The sequence below is a fragment of the Rana temporaria genome, chromosome 6 (assembly GCF_905171775.1).
Source record: "Rana temporaria chromosome 6, aRanTem1.1, whole genome shotgun sequence".
NCBI lineage: Eukaryota > Metazoa > Chordata > Amphibia > Anura > Ranidae > Rana > Rana temporaria.
Window position 1 is genome coordinate 213,606,481 of NC_053494.1, and position 20,694 is coordinate 213,627,174.

The 20,694-nt window shown below is 41.9% G+C and overlaps 1 protein-coding gene across 1 annotated transcript in view; it reads left to right on the plus strand.

Annotated features, from left to right (window-relative positions):
- Positions 1 to 20,694, plus strand: part of CNTNAP5 (contactin associated protein family member 5) — a 373,233-nt gene that overhangs the window by 156,445 nt on the left and 196,094 nt on the right. Inside the window, exon 10 of the mRNA XM_040358233.1 lies at positions 19,434 to 19,540. Within this exon, the coding sequence (XP_040214167.1) occupies positions 19,434 to 19,540 (107 nt within the window). The remainder of the gene's footprint in view (positions 1 to 19,433; positions 19,541 to 20,694) is intronic.

Sequence of the window (20,694 nt, forward strand, 5' to 3'; positions counted from 1 at the left end):
GTCAGCTTCATCGGTTAACCGATGAAAACGGTCCATCGGTCCTTTCTCATCGGATGGACCGATCGTGTGTACGCGGCATTAGTGTAATATCTAAACTCAAACTCATGGCCATTGATGGCATCATTATTTATGTACTGTGGGTATGAAAGAATATGTTTGGTTCTTGTACTTAAACTTGCATTAAAATTGCAATATACACATATATGACACCAATGGCCCAAAAGTATTGGGACGCCTGCCTTTACACACACATGAACTTTAATGGCATCCCAGTCTTGGTCTGTAGGGTTCAATATTGAGTTGGCCCCGCCCTTTGCAGCTATAACAGCTTCAACTCTTCTGGGAAGGCCATCCACAAGGTTTAGGAGGGTGTCTATGGGAATGTTTGACCATTCTTCCAGAAGCACATTTGTGAGGTCAGGCACTGTTGTTGGATGAGAAGGCCTGGCTCACTGTCCCTGCTTAAATTCATCCCAAAGGTCTTCTATATCAGGTTGAGGTCAGGGCTCTGTGGAGGCCAGTCATGTTCCTCCACCCCAAACTTACTCATCTATGTCTTTATGGACCTTGCTTTGTGCACTGGTCCAAATCATTTGGTGGAGGGGGGATTATGGTGTGGGTTTGTTTTTCAAGGGTTGGGCTTGGCCCTTTTAGTTCCAGTGAAGAGAACTCTTAAGGCCCATAAACACAATCTGACTTTTTGACAACAAATGTTCGACGGACGTGTTTGATCGGACAATTTGACCGTGTGTACGGTATGTAAAAATCTATGTTTTTTTTTTATGTGAAAATCCCGAGATTTTAGCTGCCCCGCCTCCGTACTGCCTCCTGGCCTGGTGGCCATCTGTAAGCCCAGGGGCCCCATAATCTTCTATTGCCCGGGGGCCCCATGAGTTATCAGTCCGCCCCTGGAGACCTCCATTCACACAAGTGTTCCAGCATTCCTGTTTGGCTGAAGCGAATCGATCGACTTATATCAAAATTTGCCCAGTAGCTGCTGAACCGGATGAATTTTGATTACTCTATGGCCAGCTTTAATAAGTATTAATAAATGTCATGCGCTCTATTTTGGGACTACAGGATGCCATGCCGACACTCTTCTGATTGGTCCTTAACTGCTTGCCGACCAGCCGCCGCAGTTATTCGACGGCAGGTCGGCTCTGCTGGGCGAGAGCACGTAGCTATACGTCATCTCTCTCAACAGCCAATAGGGGCACGCGCCCCCCGCTCGCTCCTGCGCGTGTGCCTGGCGGTTGCGATCACCGCCGGGCACCCGCGATCGCTCGTTACAGAGCGAGAACCCGGGAGCTGTGTGTGTAAACATACAGCTCCCGGTCTTGTCAGGGGAGAAATGCCTGACCATCTGTTCATACAATGTATGAACAGCGATCAGTCATTTCCCCTAGTGAGTCCACCCCCCCTACAGTTAGAACACACCCAGGGAATATACTTAACCCCTTCCCCGCCCCCTAGTTTTAACCCCTTCCCTCCCAGTGGCATTTTTATAGTAATCAATGCATTTTTATAGCACTGATCGCTATAAAAATGCCAATGGTCCCAAAAATGTGGCAAAAGTGTCCGAAGTGTCCGCCATAATGTCGCAGTACCGAAAATAAATCGCTGATCGCCGCCATTACTAGTAAAAAAAAAAATATTAATAAAAATGCCATAAAACTTTTGCGCAAACCAATCAATAATCGCTTATTGCAATTTTTTTTTTTTACGAAAAATATGTAGAAGAATACGTATCGGCCTAAACTGAGGATTTTTTAATATATATATATATATATATATATATATATATATATATATATTTTGGGGGGATATTTATTATAGCAAAAAGTAAAAAATATTCATTTTTTTTTAAAATTGTCGCTCTATTTTTGTTTATAGCGCAAAAACTAAAAACCGTGAGGTGATCAAATACCACCAAAACAAAGCTCTATTTGTGGGGGGAAAAAAGAACGCCAATTTTGTTTGGGAGCCACGTCGCACGACCGCGCAATTGTCAGTTAAAGCGACGCAGTGCCGAATCGCAAAAAGTGACCTGGTCTTTGACCAGCAATATGGTCCGGGGCTTAAGTGGTTAAGCAGCAGCCAATACTTTGTGGCTTCAACCACAGATTAAATGGGCACCATAGTGGTTTTGAAGAGACCCACGCTGTGAGGGCAGAACAGTGCTGATGTGTGGCGGGCAGTGGGAGATGATGTCATCTCTCTTCTCCCTGTCGCAACTCGCTCTCACATTGAAGAGGCCTGACTGTGAGGGCGGAAGAGCGGTGATGTGTGGCGGGTGGTGAGAGATGATGTCATCTTTGCTCGTCCGCCCATTCGCTTCTCTCCTCTCATCCACCTCTCTCATGCAGTCCGCCCCCCGCTGCAGCAGTGACCCGCTGGTTAGGCAGGGACCCTGTGGCAAGAGACTCTGGGCTATAGCCCCAATAGCAACCCCCTAGTGACGCCACTGGAGCCCGCTAGAGTGCACTTGCTATAGGGATCACTCAGCAGGAGCAGGAGCTAGGAGTGTGGGGGGACTCCAGAAGAGGAGGATTGGGGCCGTTTGCTATTTAAAAAGATACATTTACAGTACAATGGCTTTATTAAGGTAGTTCGATTGGTATGTTTATTGTAGATTTCTTCTGCTTGACTACAGCCTGTTTAAAAAAAAAAAAAAACGTGTTTAGTTTCACAAATTCTTTAATGGGCCACTAAATCTAAAACGCAGTTTAGCTTTTATAACACATCGTTTGGTTACAATAAAAAGAAGAAGGCGGCTAACAACACGGGTCAGTACACAGCTTAATGCTTTTCCATTAATCCAACATTTTTAAGTCGCCAAAGAAACTTTAGGAGCTCATTCACACCTGAACCTTTTTATCTCCTGATACATTTTCCATTAACTTAATGGAAACACTTTAAGATGCATGTAAATGTTTATTTATTTATTTTTTATTTATTAGGTACATAGCACCATCAATTTATGCAGCACTTTACATATATATTATACATTCACATCAGTCCCTATCAGTTGCAGACATTTTTTTTGGGGGGGGCGGCAAACAACCACCCCCCCGGCAGCACCTCAAACCCCCCAACCCCCCCCCCGCTTGTTGTCTTACCCCATCTAGGTGGCAAGTGGCGGGTATCGGCCAGCGGGCATTGGCTGCAGCATAGGGCATCGGCAGCGATATCGTGCATCGGCAGCGGGATCGGGCATTGGGCATCGGCAGTGGGATCGGGCATCGGCAGAGGGATCAGGCATCGGCAGCGGGATCAGGCATCGGCAGTGCGATTAGGCATAGGCAGCAGGATCGGGCATTGTTCATCGGCAGTGGGATTGGGCATCGGCAGCGGGATCGTGCATCAGCAGCGGGATCAGGCATTGGACATCGGCAGCGGGATCAGGCATTGGCAGCGGGATCAGGCATCGGCAGTGGGATTGGGCATTGGGCATCGGCAGTGGGATCAGGCATCAGCAGTGGGATTGGGCATCGGCAGCAGGATCGGGCATCGGCAGCAGGAATGGGCATTGGCAGTGGGATCGGGCATTGGGCATCGGCAGCAGGATCAGGCATCTCCTCCGTTCCTCCATCTTGGTGGGCGTGTGTCTCCTCCTAGGCATCTAATAGGATCCCATGTCCTTTTAGTCAATGGGGTGACAGGTCTCAAAATCCGCTTCCTGATTGGCCGGGAGGAGGATCAGTGTTACAACAGTGAATATTACTTTGCTGTTGAAATATACATGGGTGAGCTTCGTTTACATTCTTATTCGCGCCCACCCTATTTTGAAGCCTATTAGAGCCTCTAATCAGGTGCTTAAAAAAAACACCCTCCCATTGGAATGAAAGGGGTTGACACATGGATAGGGAGGAGGGCATGGATAGGGGGGAGAAAATGGACGGGGGGAGGCGCCCTTGCACCCTTAATGGACGGGCCGCCCCTGGAACCTACAATCGAGGAGCTTACAATCTAAGGTCCCTGACTCGCATTCATACATACACATATTTAGGCCAATATAGACAGGAGCCAATTAACTTCCCAGCATGTCTTTGTAGTGAGGGAGGAAATCTGAGGTCCCGGAGAAAACCCATACAAGTACAGGGAGAACATGCAAACTCCAGGTGGGTAGTGCCATGGTTGGGATTTGAACTGAGGACTTCCAGTGTATTTACACACATTAACGTGTACTGCCATGCGTTTCTAATGCACGTTGCAATGTATTATGTATTGATGTGCAGCATGACTAATGCAGCCAATACATCTCATGAGTGCTAAGCTGCTGTATATCACATTCACGTCTTTGTATTTATCTTTGTGTTTATATACACTTTATTGTGATTGCTGGTCGTTTTTAGACATGTGATGGGCTTTAAATGGCTCCCGAGGATTAACCTGCGTCCTGCCCAATAAATAATAAAATAAATAAAAAATTTAAAACGCCCTGTCCCGACGAGCTGGCACGCAGAAGCGAACGCATACGTGAGCAGCGCCCGCATAAGAAAACGTAGTTTAAACCACACATGTGAGGCATCGCCGTGGTCGTTAGAGCGAGAACCATAATTCTAGCCCTAGACCTCCTCTGTAACTCAAAACACAAAACCTGTAGAATTTTTTCAAATGTCGCCTATTTACCCTTTTTAAGGGTAAAAGTTTGTCGATATTCCACGAGCGGGCGCAATTTTGAAGCGTGACATGTTGGGTATTATTTTACTCTGTATAACATCTTTCAGTCAATAAACGCTTATTGCGATTTATTTTACCAAAAATATGTAGAAGAATACGTATCGGCCTAAACTGAGGATTTTTTTTTATATATATATTTTTGGGGGATATTTATTATAGCAAAAAGTAAAAAATATTGAATTTTTTTAAAAATTGTCGCTCTATTTTTGTTTATAGCTTAAAATATAAAAACCGCAGAGGTGATCAAATACCACCAAAAGAAAGCTCTATTTGTGGGAAAAAAAGGACGCCAATTTTGTTTGGGAGCCACAGCGTACGACGGCGCAATTGTCAGTTAAAGTGATACAGTGCCGAATCGCAATGTCCTTTAGCTGCATATTGGTCAGGGTCTTAAGTGGTTAAAACACTACTTTACCTTCATTGCACGTTTCCCAGATTTCAGATCTACAGAAACAAAAGGAAGGGCACTCAGAATCTTTAATAAAACTCGTGTTCGCTTCTTCTCCTTGCTCAGATCCGTAGCGGAAATATCACACCGTACATTAGCGTGACGTCTGGCTCAGTTGATAAATACGCGGAGCCTCCTGAAGTAAGCCTCCGATAGGTCCGGACTCAGCAGAGAGACGGCGTCTTGGGTATTTTAGCCGAAAACACAATAAATTCTCCCAGTTAAGGGATTTGTTGTCAGTGCGGTGATATTCAATTTCAGATCCACAGCGTGTTCCGAACTTTATCAAAAGAGCCGGTACACGGGAAATCAAAGATTAAACTTAATTACACCTCATGCCTTGTTTTTTTATGTTGTGTCTTAAAGAGATTTCAAATCCCTCGTTGGGGAGCAAAGAGTTTCCAAATAACACACCTCGCTCCGAGACCGCATTCACTGCGACATCCTAGAGCTGCAACTATTATGTTCTATTATGTTCTATTATGTTGTAGTGCTTTAGTACTCTGGCCAAGGTGTTTATTTTAGCTTGTCAGCGGAGAGCACTTTTAAATTAACTTTACAAGTATGAGTCACACTTAAAGTAACTAAAGGCAGAACTTTTTCTTTTTAAGTTTTGGATAGAGTGGAGAAGGATTGGAACATCCCACTTCCTGTTTTGGCTATGGGACAGGAAGTGAAAGGAAATATCACCAAAGGGACACAGATGGCAAAAAACAAAAACCTGACAGGTGTTACCACTCTCTCTCTCTCTCTCTCTCTCTCTTACTCCCTCCTCTCCCCCTCTCTCTCTTTCTCCCCTTCACTATTTATCCCCCTCCTCACCTCTCTCTCTTCCTCCATCACTCTCTCCCCCTCTCTATCCCCTATATCTCCCCCAATCTTTCCATCCCTCTTATTCTCCCCCTTTCTTTCTTTCTTTCTTTCTTTCTTTCTTTCTTTCTTTCTTTCTTTCTTTTTTTCTTTCTCTCTCTCTCTCTTTCTCTCTCCCTCTCTCCCCCTTTCTCTTCTCTTTATCTCTCTCTCTTCCTTCCTCTTATTATTTCCCCCTCTCTCTCTCCCCTTCTCTATCTCTCCCCCTCTCTCTCTCCCCTTCTCTATTTCTCCCCTCCTCGCCTCTCTGTCTCTCTCTTCCTCCATCACTTACTCTCTCTCCCCTCTCCCCCCCCTCTCTCTCTCCCCTTTATCTCCCCCACTCTTTCCATCCCTCTTATTCTCCCTCTTTCTTTCTTTCTCTCTCCCTCTCTCCCCCTTTCTCTTCTCTTTATCTATCTCTCTCTCTCTCTTCCTCTCATTCTTTCCCTCCTCTCTCTCTCCCCTTCTCTGTTTCTCCCCCTCTCTCTCCCCTTCTCTATTTCTCCCCTCCTCGCCTCTCTCTCTCTCTTCCTCCATCACTCTCTCTCCCCTCTCCCCCTCTCTCTCTCTCCCCTTTATCTCCCCCACTCTTTCCATCCCTCTTATTCTCCCCCTTTCTTTCTTCTCTCTCTCTCTTTATCTCTCCCTCTCTCCCCCCTTTCTCTTCTCTTTATCTCTTCCTTCCTCTCCTCTTATTCTCCTCTTATTCTTTCCCCCCTCTCTCTCTCCCCTTCTCTATCTCTCCCCCCTCTCGCATCTCTCTCTCTCCCTCCATCACTCTCTCTCCCTCTCTCTCTCCCCCCTTCCTCTCTCTCCCCATCTCTGCTCTCCATCTCTCTCCCCTATATCTCCCTCTCTCTCCCCTCTCTCTCCCTTCTCTCTCCCTCTCTCTCCCCCTCCCTCTTATTCTCTATCTCTCTCTCCCCCCTCTCTATCACTCCCCTTCTCTCTCTTTCTCCCTCATCTTGCCCCTCTCTATCCCCCCTCCACCACTCACTCTCTCTTCCCTATCTCTGCCCTCCCTCTCTCTCCCCCTCTATTGTCCTCCCTCTTATTCTCCCCCTCTCTCTGCACTCTCTCTCTCACTCCATCTCTCCCCCTCTCTCGCTCTCCCTTCCTTCCTCCTCTCTCACCACTTTTTTTCTCCCCCTCTCTCTTCTCTTTATCTCCCTCTCCCCCTCTCTCTCCCTCCCCCTCCTTCCCCCTGTCTCGCCACTTTCTCTCTCCCCCTCTCTCTTCTATTTATCTCTCTCTCCCTCTCTCTCTCCTTTCTCTCACTCCCTCTCATTCTCTATTTCTCTCCCCCTCTCTATCCCTCCCCCTCTCTCTCTCTTTTCTCCCCCTCTTGCCCCTTTCTCCCCCTTCCCCTCTCACCCCTATCTCTGCCCTCCCTCTCTCTCCCCCCTCCATTGTCCCCCCTCTTATTCTCCCCCTCTCTCTGCACTCTCTCTCTCACTCCCTCTCTCCCCCCCTCTCTCTCTCCCCTTCCTTCCCCCTCTCTCACCACTTTTTTTCTCCCCCTCTCTCTTCTCTTTATCTCTCTCTCTCCCTCATATTCTCTCTATCTCTCTCCCCCTCTCTCTATCCCTCCCCCTCTCTCTCACCCATAACATTACTTAAAAAGTTGAAAATAATTCTGCACATATAAACAATAATAAAAAATATAACATTATCAATTATTAATTGTATTATTTTAAATAATATTACTATAATATAAAATAATATAGCATGTTTATAATATATTTCTATAATATATTACACCCATAACATTACTTAAAAAATATTAGGCAGAGGTCAGAATAGATGCAAAGTTTGATTATTTTTAACAATTTTTTCTTTAATTCATTTTACTGCACTATAGATAATTTTTTTTTTTTTTTTTTTTTTTTTGGGGGGTGTGTGTATGCAAAGTTTGCAAAGTCTTATAGTTGTTCTCTTTAGAAATCAGCCACAGCCTGAGCAAAAAAACCCTGTCCCCTGCCAGCAGGCTGCACTTGCTCTCTGTGTGGAAGCAGTGGTCTCCCTGTAGAGGCCCATGATGCCCCCAGAGTCAGAGCTTCAGCTTTTCATTCAGCATTGAGTGTATTTCTATTGATTGAAGAGTCAGTAGGGGGCGTTTCGGACCTCCACTGAGAGACCGCTGTTTCCATACAGATCACAACTGTCCTTCTCTACAGTTAGCTTGCAAGATAAAGGCTTTTCTGCTTAGGCTGTGATTGCTTTATAAAGAAAACTATCTAAGAATTTTCACCCTATGTTTTTTATTACTTTTTTTGCACCTAAAATATATTTAACTGATTTTAAACTGAAATTTAAATTCTGCTTTAAAAAATTGTAATTTGCAAACTTGTAGAAAAGGCCTAAAACTGTAAAAAATAAAATAAAAAACATGAAAATGGCAACTGTAAGGCCAATAGGTTCCATATTTGTATTAACTGCTTTCTTTTATGGAATATGTTTTTGTTGATTTTTTTCCCTGAAATGTCAGGTTACATGTTGTTCATACAAATCTCTCTGCTTCTCCATGTGGCTAAATTTCAGAGCACCGCCGGAGTATTTTAAGACATTCTTTATCTAAAAATGTTCTTTCAGTCAGATGTATCTTTTCCAATCACTCCAGAAAATTGTGTCTGAAATGGTTCTGTGTGGTTGGCAATTTGATTCCCCAGGATGCCAGGATGCTGTTGGGGTTTTACTTGAGCTTCTGGGAATTGATGCTAATAAAACTATTTCTGTAAGAAAGAGAATCATAATTTACAGGTTATACAGGCAATTTGGAATAAATATTTTCTATTTATTTTTTTTTATTTTTTTTTCTATTTGTTTGTAAATGGGATAAAAAAAAAAATTAGGAGAAACAACGTGACATGCCTACAAAGAGACTTTCTGCCACAAAAAAATACACTATTTTTGATTATTTTTAACTCTTCCCTTATTTTCTTTTTCAAAGAGCCATATGGAAGTTTTTAATGGCAGGACTCCGTGTCGTTGGAACGGCTTCAGTAGCTTCTTGAGGTCTATACAGATGATGGCAGTTACCGTGGGCCAGATTCACAAAAGAGATACGACGGCGTATCTACTGATACACCGTCGTATCTCTGTTTCTAACTATGCGGCTGATTCATAGAATCAGTTAGGCATAGCTAGTCCTAAGATCCGACAGGTGTAAGGGACTTACACTGTCGGATCTTAGGATGCAGTACCGCGGCCGCCGCTGGGGGCATTTCTCGTCGTAATCCAGCGTCGGGTATGCAAATTAGCACTTTTACGGAGATCCACAAAGCTTTTTCCCTTCGTTAAGTTGCCGTAAGTGTTAGTTTGCCGTCGCAAAGATAGGATACCTTTACAAAAGTGTAAAGGTACTCTACCATGCAAAAGTATACCCGTCGTTCCCGCGTCGGTTTTGAAATTTTTTGAAATCTTTTATTTTTCCCGCCGCAACTCTTTTTTACCCGTCGCGATTCACAAAACTCGGCGCAACGTAACTTTGCGCAAAGCACGTCAGGAAAATAGCGTCGGGAGCATGCGCAGTACGTCCAGCGCGGGAGCGCGCCTAATTTAAATGGGACTCGCCCCATTCGATTGGGCCCGCCTTGCGCCGGACGGATTTAAGTTACACCGCTGCAAATTTCCAGGTAAGTGCTTTGTGGATCGGGCACTAACTTGTGTAATTTGCGGCTGTGTAACTTAAATCAAAAAAGTTACGTTGCGCCCGCTGGCTGTGAATCTGGCCCTAAGTACTGACCCAAAAAATTTAAGTGGACCTTTCAGTAACCTTTCAAGTCTGCATTAATGAATTCCTGAAGTCACCATATGCAGGATAGACATGTGCGGTTTGTTCCTTTCCAAATCGAGAATCAGATGAATTTTTCATTATTCTGAAATTTGGATGTATCTGAATGTCCAAATTACAATAGTCACAAATTTAAACAAATACAAAATAACCAAACAAAAATTTTGCACGAAATTCGAATTAAAAAAGTTTTCAAATCAAATTTCAATTCAAATTTCAGGAGAGAATAAAATAGAATAAATAAAATTAAAGGAATAGAATAGAAAAAAATATATATTTTATATATATATATATATATATATATATATATATATATATATATATATATATATATATATATATATATAAAAAAAATAGAAAATAAAATAATAGAATAGAAAATAAAAATATTAGAAAATAACCAGTAAAACAGAAAATAATATAAAGTAAAGAATAGTAAAAAATTTAATAGAAAATAAAAGGATTGAATATAAAATAACATAATAGAAAATAAAAGAATAGAAAATAATAGAGTAAAACAGAACAAAATAGAATTGAAAATAAAAGAATAGAATAAAATTGAATAGAAAATAAAGAAATAAAATAAAAAAAGAATATAATAAAATAAATAATAAAATAAAAAGAATTCAACCGTCTATTGAAATTTTCGAATTCCTGAAGTCACCATATGCAGGATAGACACGTGCGGTCCGTTCCTTTCCAAATCGAAAATCAGATGAATTTTTCATTATTCTGAAATTTGGATGTATCTGAATGTCCAAATTACAATAGTAACAAATTCAAACAAATACAAGATAACCAAACAAAAATTTTGCACGAAATTCGAACTAAAGAAGTTTTCAAATCAAATTTCAATTCAAATTTCAGGAGAGAATAAAATAGAATAAATACAATTAAAGGAATAGAATAGAAAAAATATATATAATATATATATATATATATATATATATATATATATATATATATTGTAAGGGGTTAGCTCGGTAGTGGGGGTGTGTGACCCCCTGGATGGGTTCACTACACACTGAATTTATACAGACAGGCAGTCGAAGACGGTTGAAAACAAAGATTTTGGTTTATTCTTCCATCTTGCTGGAAACAAGTGCAAGCATCCAAACAGCATAAACAAAATTAAACATAAAATAAACCCTGGCCACTTGGGGCGTCTATCTTCACCACACAGGAACCTATCTATGGAGTCTGGCACAGCCTAGTGCTGGGCAGACACTGCTGGTCATACAGCAGAAAAACAAATAGTCTTTTGATTTTTATCACACAGAAAAATCAATCCTCTCCTCACCTCCTCAGAAGACTTTCAGCTACTGCTCTCCTTCACTCAGAAAGCATCAGGATGCAGCAGATCAGTGGTAATCCTCTAGATTACTTATAGAGGCCTTAATTGCCTCATTCTGAACAGCTGAAGTTTTCCAACGCCCTTAGACCCTTTCTGGTTACTTTTGCAGCCGACGCCTAATAACAATTGGTGTATTGTCTAAACAAGGCAGAAATGTATGTCCCGTCTGTGACAACACCCACAGATTTACCTGACTTCCTGTCACAATATATAATGAAATAGAAAATAAAATAATAGAATAGAAAATAAAAATATTAGAAAATAACCAGAAAAACAGAAAATAATATAAAGTAAAGAATAGTAAAAAATGTAATAGAAAATAAAAGGATTGAATAGAAAATAACACAATAGAAAATAAAAGAATAGAAAAGAATACAGTAAAACAGAACACAATGGAATAGAAAATAAAAGAACAGAATAAAATTGAATAGAAAATAAAGAAATGAAGTAAAAAAAGAATATAATAAAATAAAAAGAATATAACCGTCTATTGAAATTCAAATTTCAAATAGAATATATTGGAATCCGAATAGAATAGAAAAAACATGAATAGAATTGAAGAAAAACAATAAAATAGAAAGAATATAACATCCTTCCAAAAGTCAAATTTCGAATAGAATAAATTTGAATTTGAATAAAAAATAATAGAATAGAAAAAAAACAATAAAATAAAACAGAAAGAATAAAACTATCTTCCGGAATTCAAATTTCAAATAGAATACATTTGAATTTGAATAAAATAAATTTAAGTTTAAATAGATTTGAAAAGAATAGAATAAAAAAATGAAACAATAGAAAAGAATGGAATAGAATAGAATAGAATAAAAAAAACATAGAAGAGAAAGAATAGAACAATACAACCATCTTCTGAAACTCGAATTTCGAATTGAATAAATTTGAATTTGAATACAATAGAAAATATAATATAATAGAAAAGAAAAGAATAGAAAAGAATAGAAAAAACAAGAGAATAAAATGGAATAGAAAGAAGATAACCCTTTTCCAAAACTTGAATTAAAAAAAGAGAAATCGATTTTGAATGGAATTCAAATTCAAATCGATTCAAATTTTCAAATTGAGTTCAATTTGACCGAATTTGGAAAATTTAAATCGTTTTGACCTCGAATAAACAAAATAAATTCTGAAAATGAATTAAACGAATTAAGTAAATTTAACTAAACAAATTTATGTAAATAACGAACCGAAACAAAACAATTTTTATTTTCCTGTTCTGCACATGACTAATGCAGCACTGATATAAAGTAAATAGATAATGTCACCGGTCTGCTATAGGCAGAATGAAGCATTTCCTTTGTTTTCTCTTTCAGACTGAAACATGGGAGAGGGTCTCTTGCAATGCATTTCCCAAACCTTCACTCTGCTTCCTTGTAAGGGGGTGTTAGTACAATTCCAAGTTTGGCCACTAGGTGGCACTTTCCCAGGATATACAAAGGTTTATGAGCATTCAGGCTTTTTATGAGCTCAGAAACGACTCTTCAGAATGCAGTAGAAGCAGCTTGTTTGAGCTGCAGTGTGCATGAGCCCTAAGGCTGCATTCACACCTGAGCGTTTTATCGCCTGAAGCGCGACGCTCAAATACGCTAGAGGGGAAAAAATACATTATTCCCTATGGAGATGGTTCACATCTCCACGCCAATACGCTTGACGCCGAACGCCTGAAGCTCAAACAAGTTCCGGACCCTTTTTTGTCGCGCGTATCGGGTGGTTTGGTCGTTTTTTGAGCGTTTCCATTTCCCATAGAAAGTAATGGAAATGCTCGATTCAAGCGACTAGCACGACAACGAGCGTTTGCTACAGTACGAGCGTTTCGTCGCTTTAATCAATAGAACTTTTCACCCAGGCAGAAGATTAAAAAAATCTACAAACATAGCAACAAGTGATGAAAAGATGATAATTTTTCCTATTGGCTAAAATAAAAAATGTCGAAGTACAAAAACGTCGGACGACGCTGTATGCAAACGCGCAAATAAGCATGAATACGCCCGACAAAACGCCGGAAAAAAACGCCGGAAAAAACGACCAAACGACTGACGCTCAGGTGTGAATGCAGCCTAAAAGTCCCTGGGCCAGATTCAGAGAAGAAGTACGCCGGAGTATCTGCTGATACTCCGGCGTACTTTCAAATTTGCCACGTCGTATCTTTATTTGTAATTCACAAACAAGATACGACGGCATTTGGCTAAGATCCGACAGGCTTACGACTTCGTACACCTTCGGATCTTAGGCTGCAATTCTAGGCCGGCCGCTAGGTGGCGATTCCATTGCGGTCAGCGTAGAATATGCAAATGACTCATTACGCCGATTCACGAACATCCACTTTGCCCGTCGCTGTAAATTTACGTAGTTTCCGTAGCGATACGCGTCGTAAAGTTAAGGCTGCCCTCTAGGTGGTCTAGCCAATGTTAAGTATGGCCGTCGTTCCCGCGTCGAAATTTGAAATTTCACGTCGTTTGCGTAAGTCGTCCGTGAATGGTGCTGGACGCCATTTACGTTAACGTCTAAACCAATGACGTCCTTGCGACGTCATTTAGCGACGTCATTTAGCGCAATGCACGTCGGGAAATTTTAGGGACGGCGCATGCGTAGTACGCGCCTAATTTAAATCGTCCCCGCCCCATTTGAATTAGGCGGGCTTGCGCCGGACGGCTTTACGCTACGCCGCCGCAATTTTACAGGTGTGAATCAAGCACTTACGCTGAAAACTTGCGGCGGTGTAAAGTAAACGGGATACGTTACGCCGCGGCGCAGGTACCTGAATCTGGCCCCCTGCTACTTAATACTTTCGAGATTTACAGTATCGCTTTAACCCAAAAAAACTGATTTGTGACCAAAACCTGAAAAAATAAACTTTCCAAAATTGATGACATCATTAAAACGAAAAAGAAATAAAAGAAAAACTCCAGAAAGCCAAGCCTCTGTCCAAGGACTAATTAATTGGCTTCATGTATAAACAATAAGCAGTGGAAGTCTTCAGCAATTAGCTTTGCAATATTCATTCTAGGAATTGATGATCGGCCATTACTGTACATTATTTTATACCTTGATGCCCATTTTATTTGGTTATTAAAAACCACAGCATTGTTCTAATATCATTACAATCATCACAGACTGATTGATTTGAAAATAGTGTAGGAAGTCTGTGGCTGCAAAGTCCACATTCGACGTTGGCAGTTTCAATCTATGGAGGAACCTCAATTTGAAACATGGCACCAAAGATGGTGCCATGGGGATTTTTTTATTTTTTTTGGGGGGGAGGAAGCCATATTTCATTATCGTGGACCTGTCACTAAAATGAATGTATCATCGAAATCAACAGAGCACACATCGGCATTGGTAGTCGCATTCAACTGGAGGAGTTTTGTAATGTTGAAGACGTCATTACGAAGAAAAGTGCCACACTCCCATGACGTCACAAAAGTCCGAAAACTTCATTGATGGACAGCGTACACTGTGTCCGGTCACCATTGGTCTGCCCCTCTTGGACCTAGGATGGAAGGATGTGGTGTGTGTTATCCATCCATAAACATTTGAGGCCCCGTACACACGACCGAGGAACTCGACGTGCCAAACACATCGAGTTCCTCGTCGAGTTCTGTGTTGAAGCCGCTGAGGATCTTGGCGGGCCGACTTTTCCCATTGACTAACGAGAAAATAGAGAACATGTTCTCTATTTGGCCAGACGAGTTCCTCGTCGGCTTCCTCGCTGAAAAGTGTACACACGACCGAGTTTCTCAGCAGAATCCAGCTCCGATCGAGTTTCTGGCTGAATTCTGCCGAGAAACTCGGTCGTGTGTATGGGGCCTCAGACTTTTCTGACGTCATTGGAGTGTGACCCTCTTCTTCGTATTGTGGTGTCTCCTACAGAGACGTGAATGGGCTCCTTGGGCCAGGTTCAAAAGTCTGAAAAGTTCATTGATGCATTTATTCACCCTAAGTTTTCTCCCCTAAGGCTGGTCCTAGGATGGAAGGTGTGTGGTGTTCATCAATAAACTTGTCCGAATATTTTTACGTCTTTGGAGTATGACCCTTTTCTTTGTATTGGCGTGTCCCATACAGAGACGTGAATGGGCTCCGTGGGCAAGGTCCAAAAGTATAAAAAGTTAGTTGATGGACAGCACACACTGCATCAATTCACACTAGGTCTTCCCCCCTAAGGTTGATCCTAGGATGGAAGGTGTGTGTTGTTCATCAATAAACTTGTCCAATTTTTTTATGTCTTTGGAGTGTGGGCTCATTGGGTCAGGTGCAAAAGTCTGAAAAGTTAATTTATGGACAGCACACACTGCCTCCATTCACCCTAAGTCTTACCCTCTAAGGTTGGATATAGGAAAGTAGGTGTCTGTTGTTCATCAGTAAACTTGTCTGTATCTTTTTACTTCTTTTGGCATGTGACCCTTTTCTTTGTATTGGTGTCTCGTACAGAGATGTGAATGGGCTCCTTGCTGACTGCATAGTGGGAGAACAATTGGGTAACTTGATGCCGGGAGGTTTTAGAGTTTCTCTCCACTCATCCAAGTGTCTTCCTCTGTTCTAATGTGTGTTGGGAGCATCCTTCTGCTGGCTTGAACAGGTGCGCTACAGCAGGGGGGCACATCAGCATTATGGTTGCCCTTCAAGGGCTGGTTGTATCTGTAAGACTAGATGTCCATAGCACCCCACCTCCCCCCACCATCAGAAGTCAAGAGCCCCTCACCCTATCTTACATCACAGTGCACCCTCTTACCTTGTGGTGCTGCCAGTAATTAGCTGGGAGGCGAAGCTAGGAAGCAGAAATTGTAGGGTCTGCAGGAGGACCAGAGGAGTGCTGGAGCCAGAGTCTGCTGATTGCTGAGACCAGGGGAGGTGGAGACGAGAGCGTGGTGCAGCTGCACAGAGAGGTGCAGGGCCTGTAGGAGGCGTCCAGTCCTCCTCTCTGCTGGGGGGCGAGACAAGCCTCTTCATGGCTGCATGGAGAAGCACAGAATTTGGCGGGGGCATTCTGTTTTTCTCTTTGCTGCCGACTGCTAAGACAAGTAGAGGGCAGCGAAAAGGGGGGTGCTGCAGCTGCAGGAGAGATGCGAGGGCCACATGAAATGGCCCGCTGAGTCAGATAATGGTGTTGAAACCAATATCTATGTGGATGACAGATGGTGTTTAAGGTCCCCACTCCTATTTAGGAGTTGTTGCTCCATTTTGAGGTAGATTTCCTCTTTCATACCTCTTTGTATTGTGTAATTAGAACAGGGTGGTTTCACAAACTTTCACACCTCCCATCATGTTCTTTGACAATCAACATCTGCCTTGACACATTACATGGTGATTGAATTAAGGTGACCCAATTAACTGTGTGGCAATAAACACTGGGGTATGTTTCTGCCAAAGAGGCTACTTGCAACAAAACATCTTCAACAGTGTAGAACAAGTTAAAGTGAATGTGGCCAACTATTACTAGCTAACTCATCGGTAGGGCTGAGGTCAGGGTTGTGTACAGACCACTTGAGCTGGCTTATGCTGGGCCAGAAAAAATACTTCCCCCAAAAAGGTACCACAAGACTGGAAGAGTACAAGTGTCTAAAATTATATATTATGTATTTGTATGTTTTATCATTAACAGTAACCTTCATATTCTCCAAGGTGTGGGAAATACCCAAACTAATTGTCATCTGTAGAGGAGTCCACACACTGCGCAACTCTTCTTAGCTGATCTTTTACTATTCCTTATAAACCAAATTGCCATTCAGTATCTATCTGCCTATCTATATATCTATTTTATATGTTGTTGTTTTTATATATTGTACATATTGTTAGCGTTTACTTTTTCTCTTTATTAATACATATAAACCTGATTGCCATTAAGTTTTTGTATTTCTCTATCTATCTATCTATCTATCTATCTATCTATCTATCTATCTATCTATCTATCTATCTCTCTATCTCTCTTTCTTTCTCTCATTTTCGACCCTCTCTCTCTCTCTCTCCCCCCGCCCCTCTCTCTCCCTCTCTTCCATTCTCTCTCTCCCTCTCTTCCATTCTCTCTCCCTGTCTTTCTCGCTTTCTTTCTTTCTTTCTTTCTTTTTCTCTCTCTCTCATATCTATCTATCTATCTATCTATCTATCTATCTATCTATCTATCTATCTATCTATCTATCTATCTATCTATCTATCTATCGTCTATCTCTCTCTCTTTCCCTCATTTTTTACCCTCTCTCTCTCCCCCCGTCTCTCTCTCTCCCTCTCTTCCATTCTCTCTCTCGTTCTCTTTTTCTCTCTCTCTCGCGCTTTCTTTCTTTCTTTCTTTCTTTCTTTCTTTCTTTCTTTCTTTCTTTCTTTCTTTCTTTCTTTCTCTCTCATATCTATCTATCTATCTATCTATCTATCTATCTATCTATCTATCTCGTCTATCTCTCTCTCTCCCATCTCTCTCTCTCTCTTTCTTTCTTTCTTTCTCTCATTTTCTACCGACCCTCTCTCTCTCTCTCTTTTTCTCCCTCTCTCTCCCCTTCTCTCTTTTATTCTCTTTTTCTCTCTCTTTCTTTCTCTCTCGCGCTCTCTTTATTTCTTTCTTTATTTTTTTCTCTCTCTCTCATTCTCTCATATCTATCTTCTATCTACAGTATTTCTTTCCTTCTTTCTTTCTTTCTTTCTTTCTTTCTTTCTTTCTTTCTTTCTTTCTTTCTTTCTTTCTCTCTCTCTTTCTCTGTGTTTCTCTCTCTCTTTCTCACTCTCGCTCACACTCTCTGTGTTTCTCTCTCTCTTTCTCACTCTCGCTCACTCTCTCTTTCTCTTTATTTATTTATTTCTCATTCTCCTTCTCTCTCTGTCTTCCCCACCTCTCTCTCTCTCTCTCTCTTTCTCTCTCTCTATCTCTTTCTCTCACTCCCTCTCTCTATCTATCTCTCTCTCTTTCTCTCACTCTCTCTCTCTCTTTATTTCTTTCTTTCTCATTCTCCTTCTCTCTCTGTCTTTCCCCCCTCTCTCTCTCATTCTCTTTCTCTCTGTCTCTCTCTCTCTCTCTCTCTCTCTCTCTCTCTCTCTCTCTCTCTCACCCGTGCTTTCTTTCTATTTCTTTCTCTTTCTCTCTCTCTCTCTCGCTCTTGCTCCTTCTTTCTCTCTCTTTTTTTTCTCTCTCTCCTCTCCCCACCTCTCTCTTTTTCTCTCTCTCTCCTCCCCCCACCTCTCTCTCTCATTCTCTTTATCTCTCTCTTTTTTTTCTCTCTCCAGCTCTCTGTATTTATTTATTTCTTTCTCTCATATCTATCTATCTATCTATCTATCTATCTTTCTACAGTCTCTCTCTCTTTCTTTTTCTTTCTCTCTTCTCCCTCTCTCTTTCTCTCTCTTTCTCTCTCCTTTTCTTTCTCTCTCTCTCTCTCTCTCTTTCTCCCCTCTCTCGCACGCGCTTTCTTTCTTTTTTCTCTCTTTCTTTCTCTTTCCTTCTTTCTTTCTTTCTTTCTATCTTTCTTTCTTTCTTTCTTTCTTTCTTTCTTTCTTTCTTTCTTTCTTTCTTTCTTTCTTTCTTTCTTTCTTTCTTTCTTTCCCTCTTTCTTTCTCTCTCTTTCTTTCTATCTGTTTATCTCCATCTCCTTAATTACCATTAATTCCTTTCTACAGTCAAGTCTTCTCTTGCCGGAAGGCTGTCACTTTTCTCGGTGCCTGTAAAGTCTGTGGATGACCTCTCTCTGACATCCAATTGTTCTCCAGTAACGGGTTACAATGTTCCAATTATTATCTCTCCGGATTCATACATATTGTAACACGTTTTATAATCTCATTGCATTTGTCATCTCTGTGTGTTTCAGACTGAGGATTAATTAATGGTCAGAATTCCGAGCGTAGAGATGTCTTTAAGCTTCTGAAGTTTTATAAACACGGGCTGATTAAAATGCATGCATTCACTGAACCTTTTTTGTTATGCAGATATTCATGAAAAACAAAAAAAAAATCAAAAATAAACGTTTCAGACCTCAAATAGGCTCTCTCTTAAGTTTGATATTCCTCTGAAAAAACAAAAAAACAAAAAAAAAAACAGAAAGCGTAGTTTGTAATTGAGTCTGAGGCGAGCGTCTTTTGTGAGAGCGGTTGACTTTTGTTTAGTAATTTGCTGTATCTGGTTCATCAATTTCAAGAGTATCCGGCATTTGAAATTATTGATTTGCTCAGATCTCTTTCAGTCTCTCCACAGCTAATTAACTGTCGTTCTCGTTTGGAAAGTCGTTTTCTTTGCATTCCGTCGCTCTCAGCTGCTTCCCAGTGACTCTCACCAACCAGACTCTATGGACTTTTTTTTTTTTTGTCTCCAACAGATGCCTGCCAAATCACTGCGAACACGGAGGAGCGTGCTCACAGACTTGGAGCGCCTTCCACTGCGACTGCGGCGACACGGGCTACGCCGACGCCACTTGCCATAGCTGTAAGTACGCTTTGTTAGTACCAGTAAAAGGTGTGTTGTGAAAGCGGCCAAGGCCTCTAGTTTATCTTTTGTCCTCCACCCTCTTCCATCTGTTCCTTTGTCCATGCACCAAGCCAATAAAAAAAAAAAAAAAGATCAGCAAGACAAACCTGGCAAAAACCGTAGTGAAATTTGATTTTTTTTTCCTATTGTATCAATAGCTGTGATTTTCAAGGCATTAAAATGGTTGTAAAGGCTGAAGGTGTCCGCAGCACCCCCTCCCCCAAATACTCACCCGAGCCCCATCTCTATCCAGCGATGTGCATAAGAGCAGCAACCCTCCTGGGTCTCTGCCTCCTCATTGGCTGAAACAGCAGCCGGAGCCAGAGCTGGGACTAGTGGTGGGCAGGGCGGATGGTTGCCCTGGGACTTCCACTGTGGTGCCATGTGAGGATTGGGGGGGATTAGGGGGGGTGTGTGGAGTAGGGGAACGTGGGGGGTGGCAGGAGGTAAGAATTGTTCTAGAAGGGAAAATTTGAAGAGGTGTGCTAGGAGTGGTGATTTGGAGGAATTTGTGTTGGGAAGAGGGATGGGGGTAGAGGATTTGTGCTAGGAGGGGAGATTTAAGGTGGGGGTTGTGCTATAAAAGTAATATGGTAGAGGGGAATTATTTATTTGTGGGGGGGGGATTTGTGCCAGTTGGGATGGTTGGGCGTGATTTGTGTTGGAGGGGGGGGGGGGTCCTATGGGAATGGTCCACCCTTTGCAGCTATAACAGCTTCAACTCTTCTGGGAAGGCCGTCCACAAGGTTTAGGAGTGTATCTATGGGAATGTTTGACCATTCTTCCAGAAGCGCATTTGTGAGGTCAGGCACTGTGAATCGAGAAGGCCCGAGGTGCAGGCCAGTCAAGTTCCTCCACCCCAAACTCGTTCATCCATGTCTTTATGGACCTTGCTTTGAGCACTGGTGCCCAGTCATGTTGGAACGGGAAGGGTCCATCCCCAACTTGTTCCCACAAAGTTGGGAGCATGAAATTGTCCAAAATGTCTTGGTATGCTGACGCCTTAAGAGTTCCCTTCACTGGAACTAAGGGGCTAAGCCCGACCCCTGAAAAACAACCTCACACCATAATCCCCCCTCCACCAAATGATTTAAACCAGTGCACAAAACAAA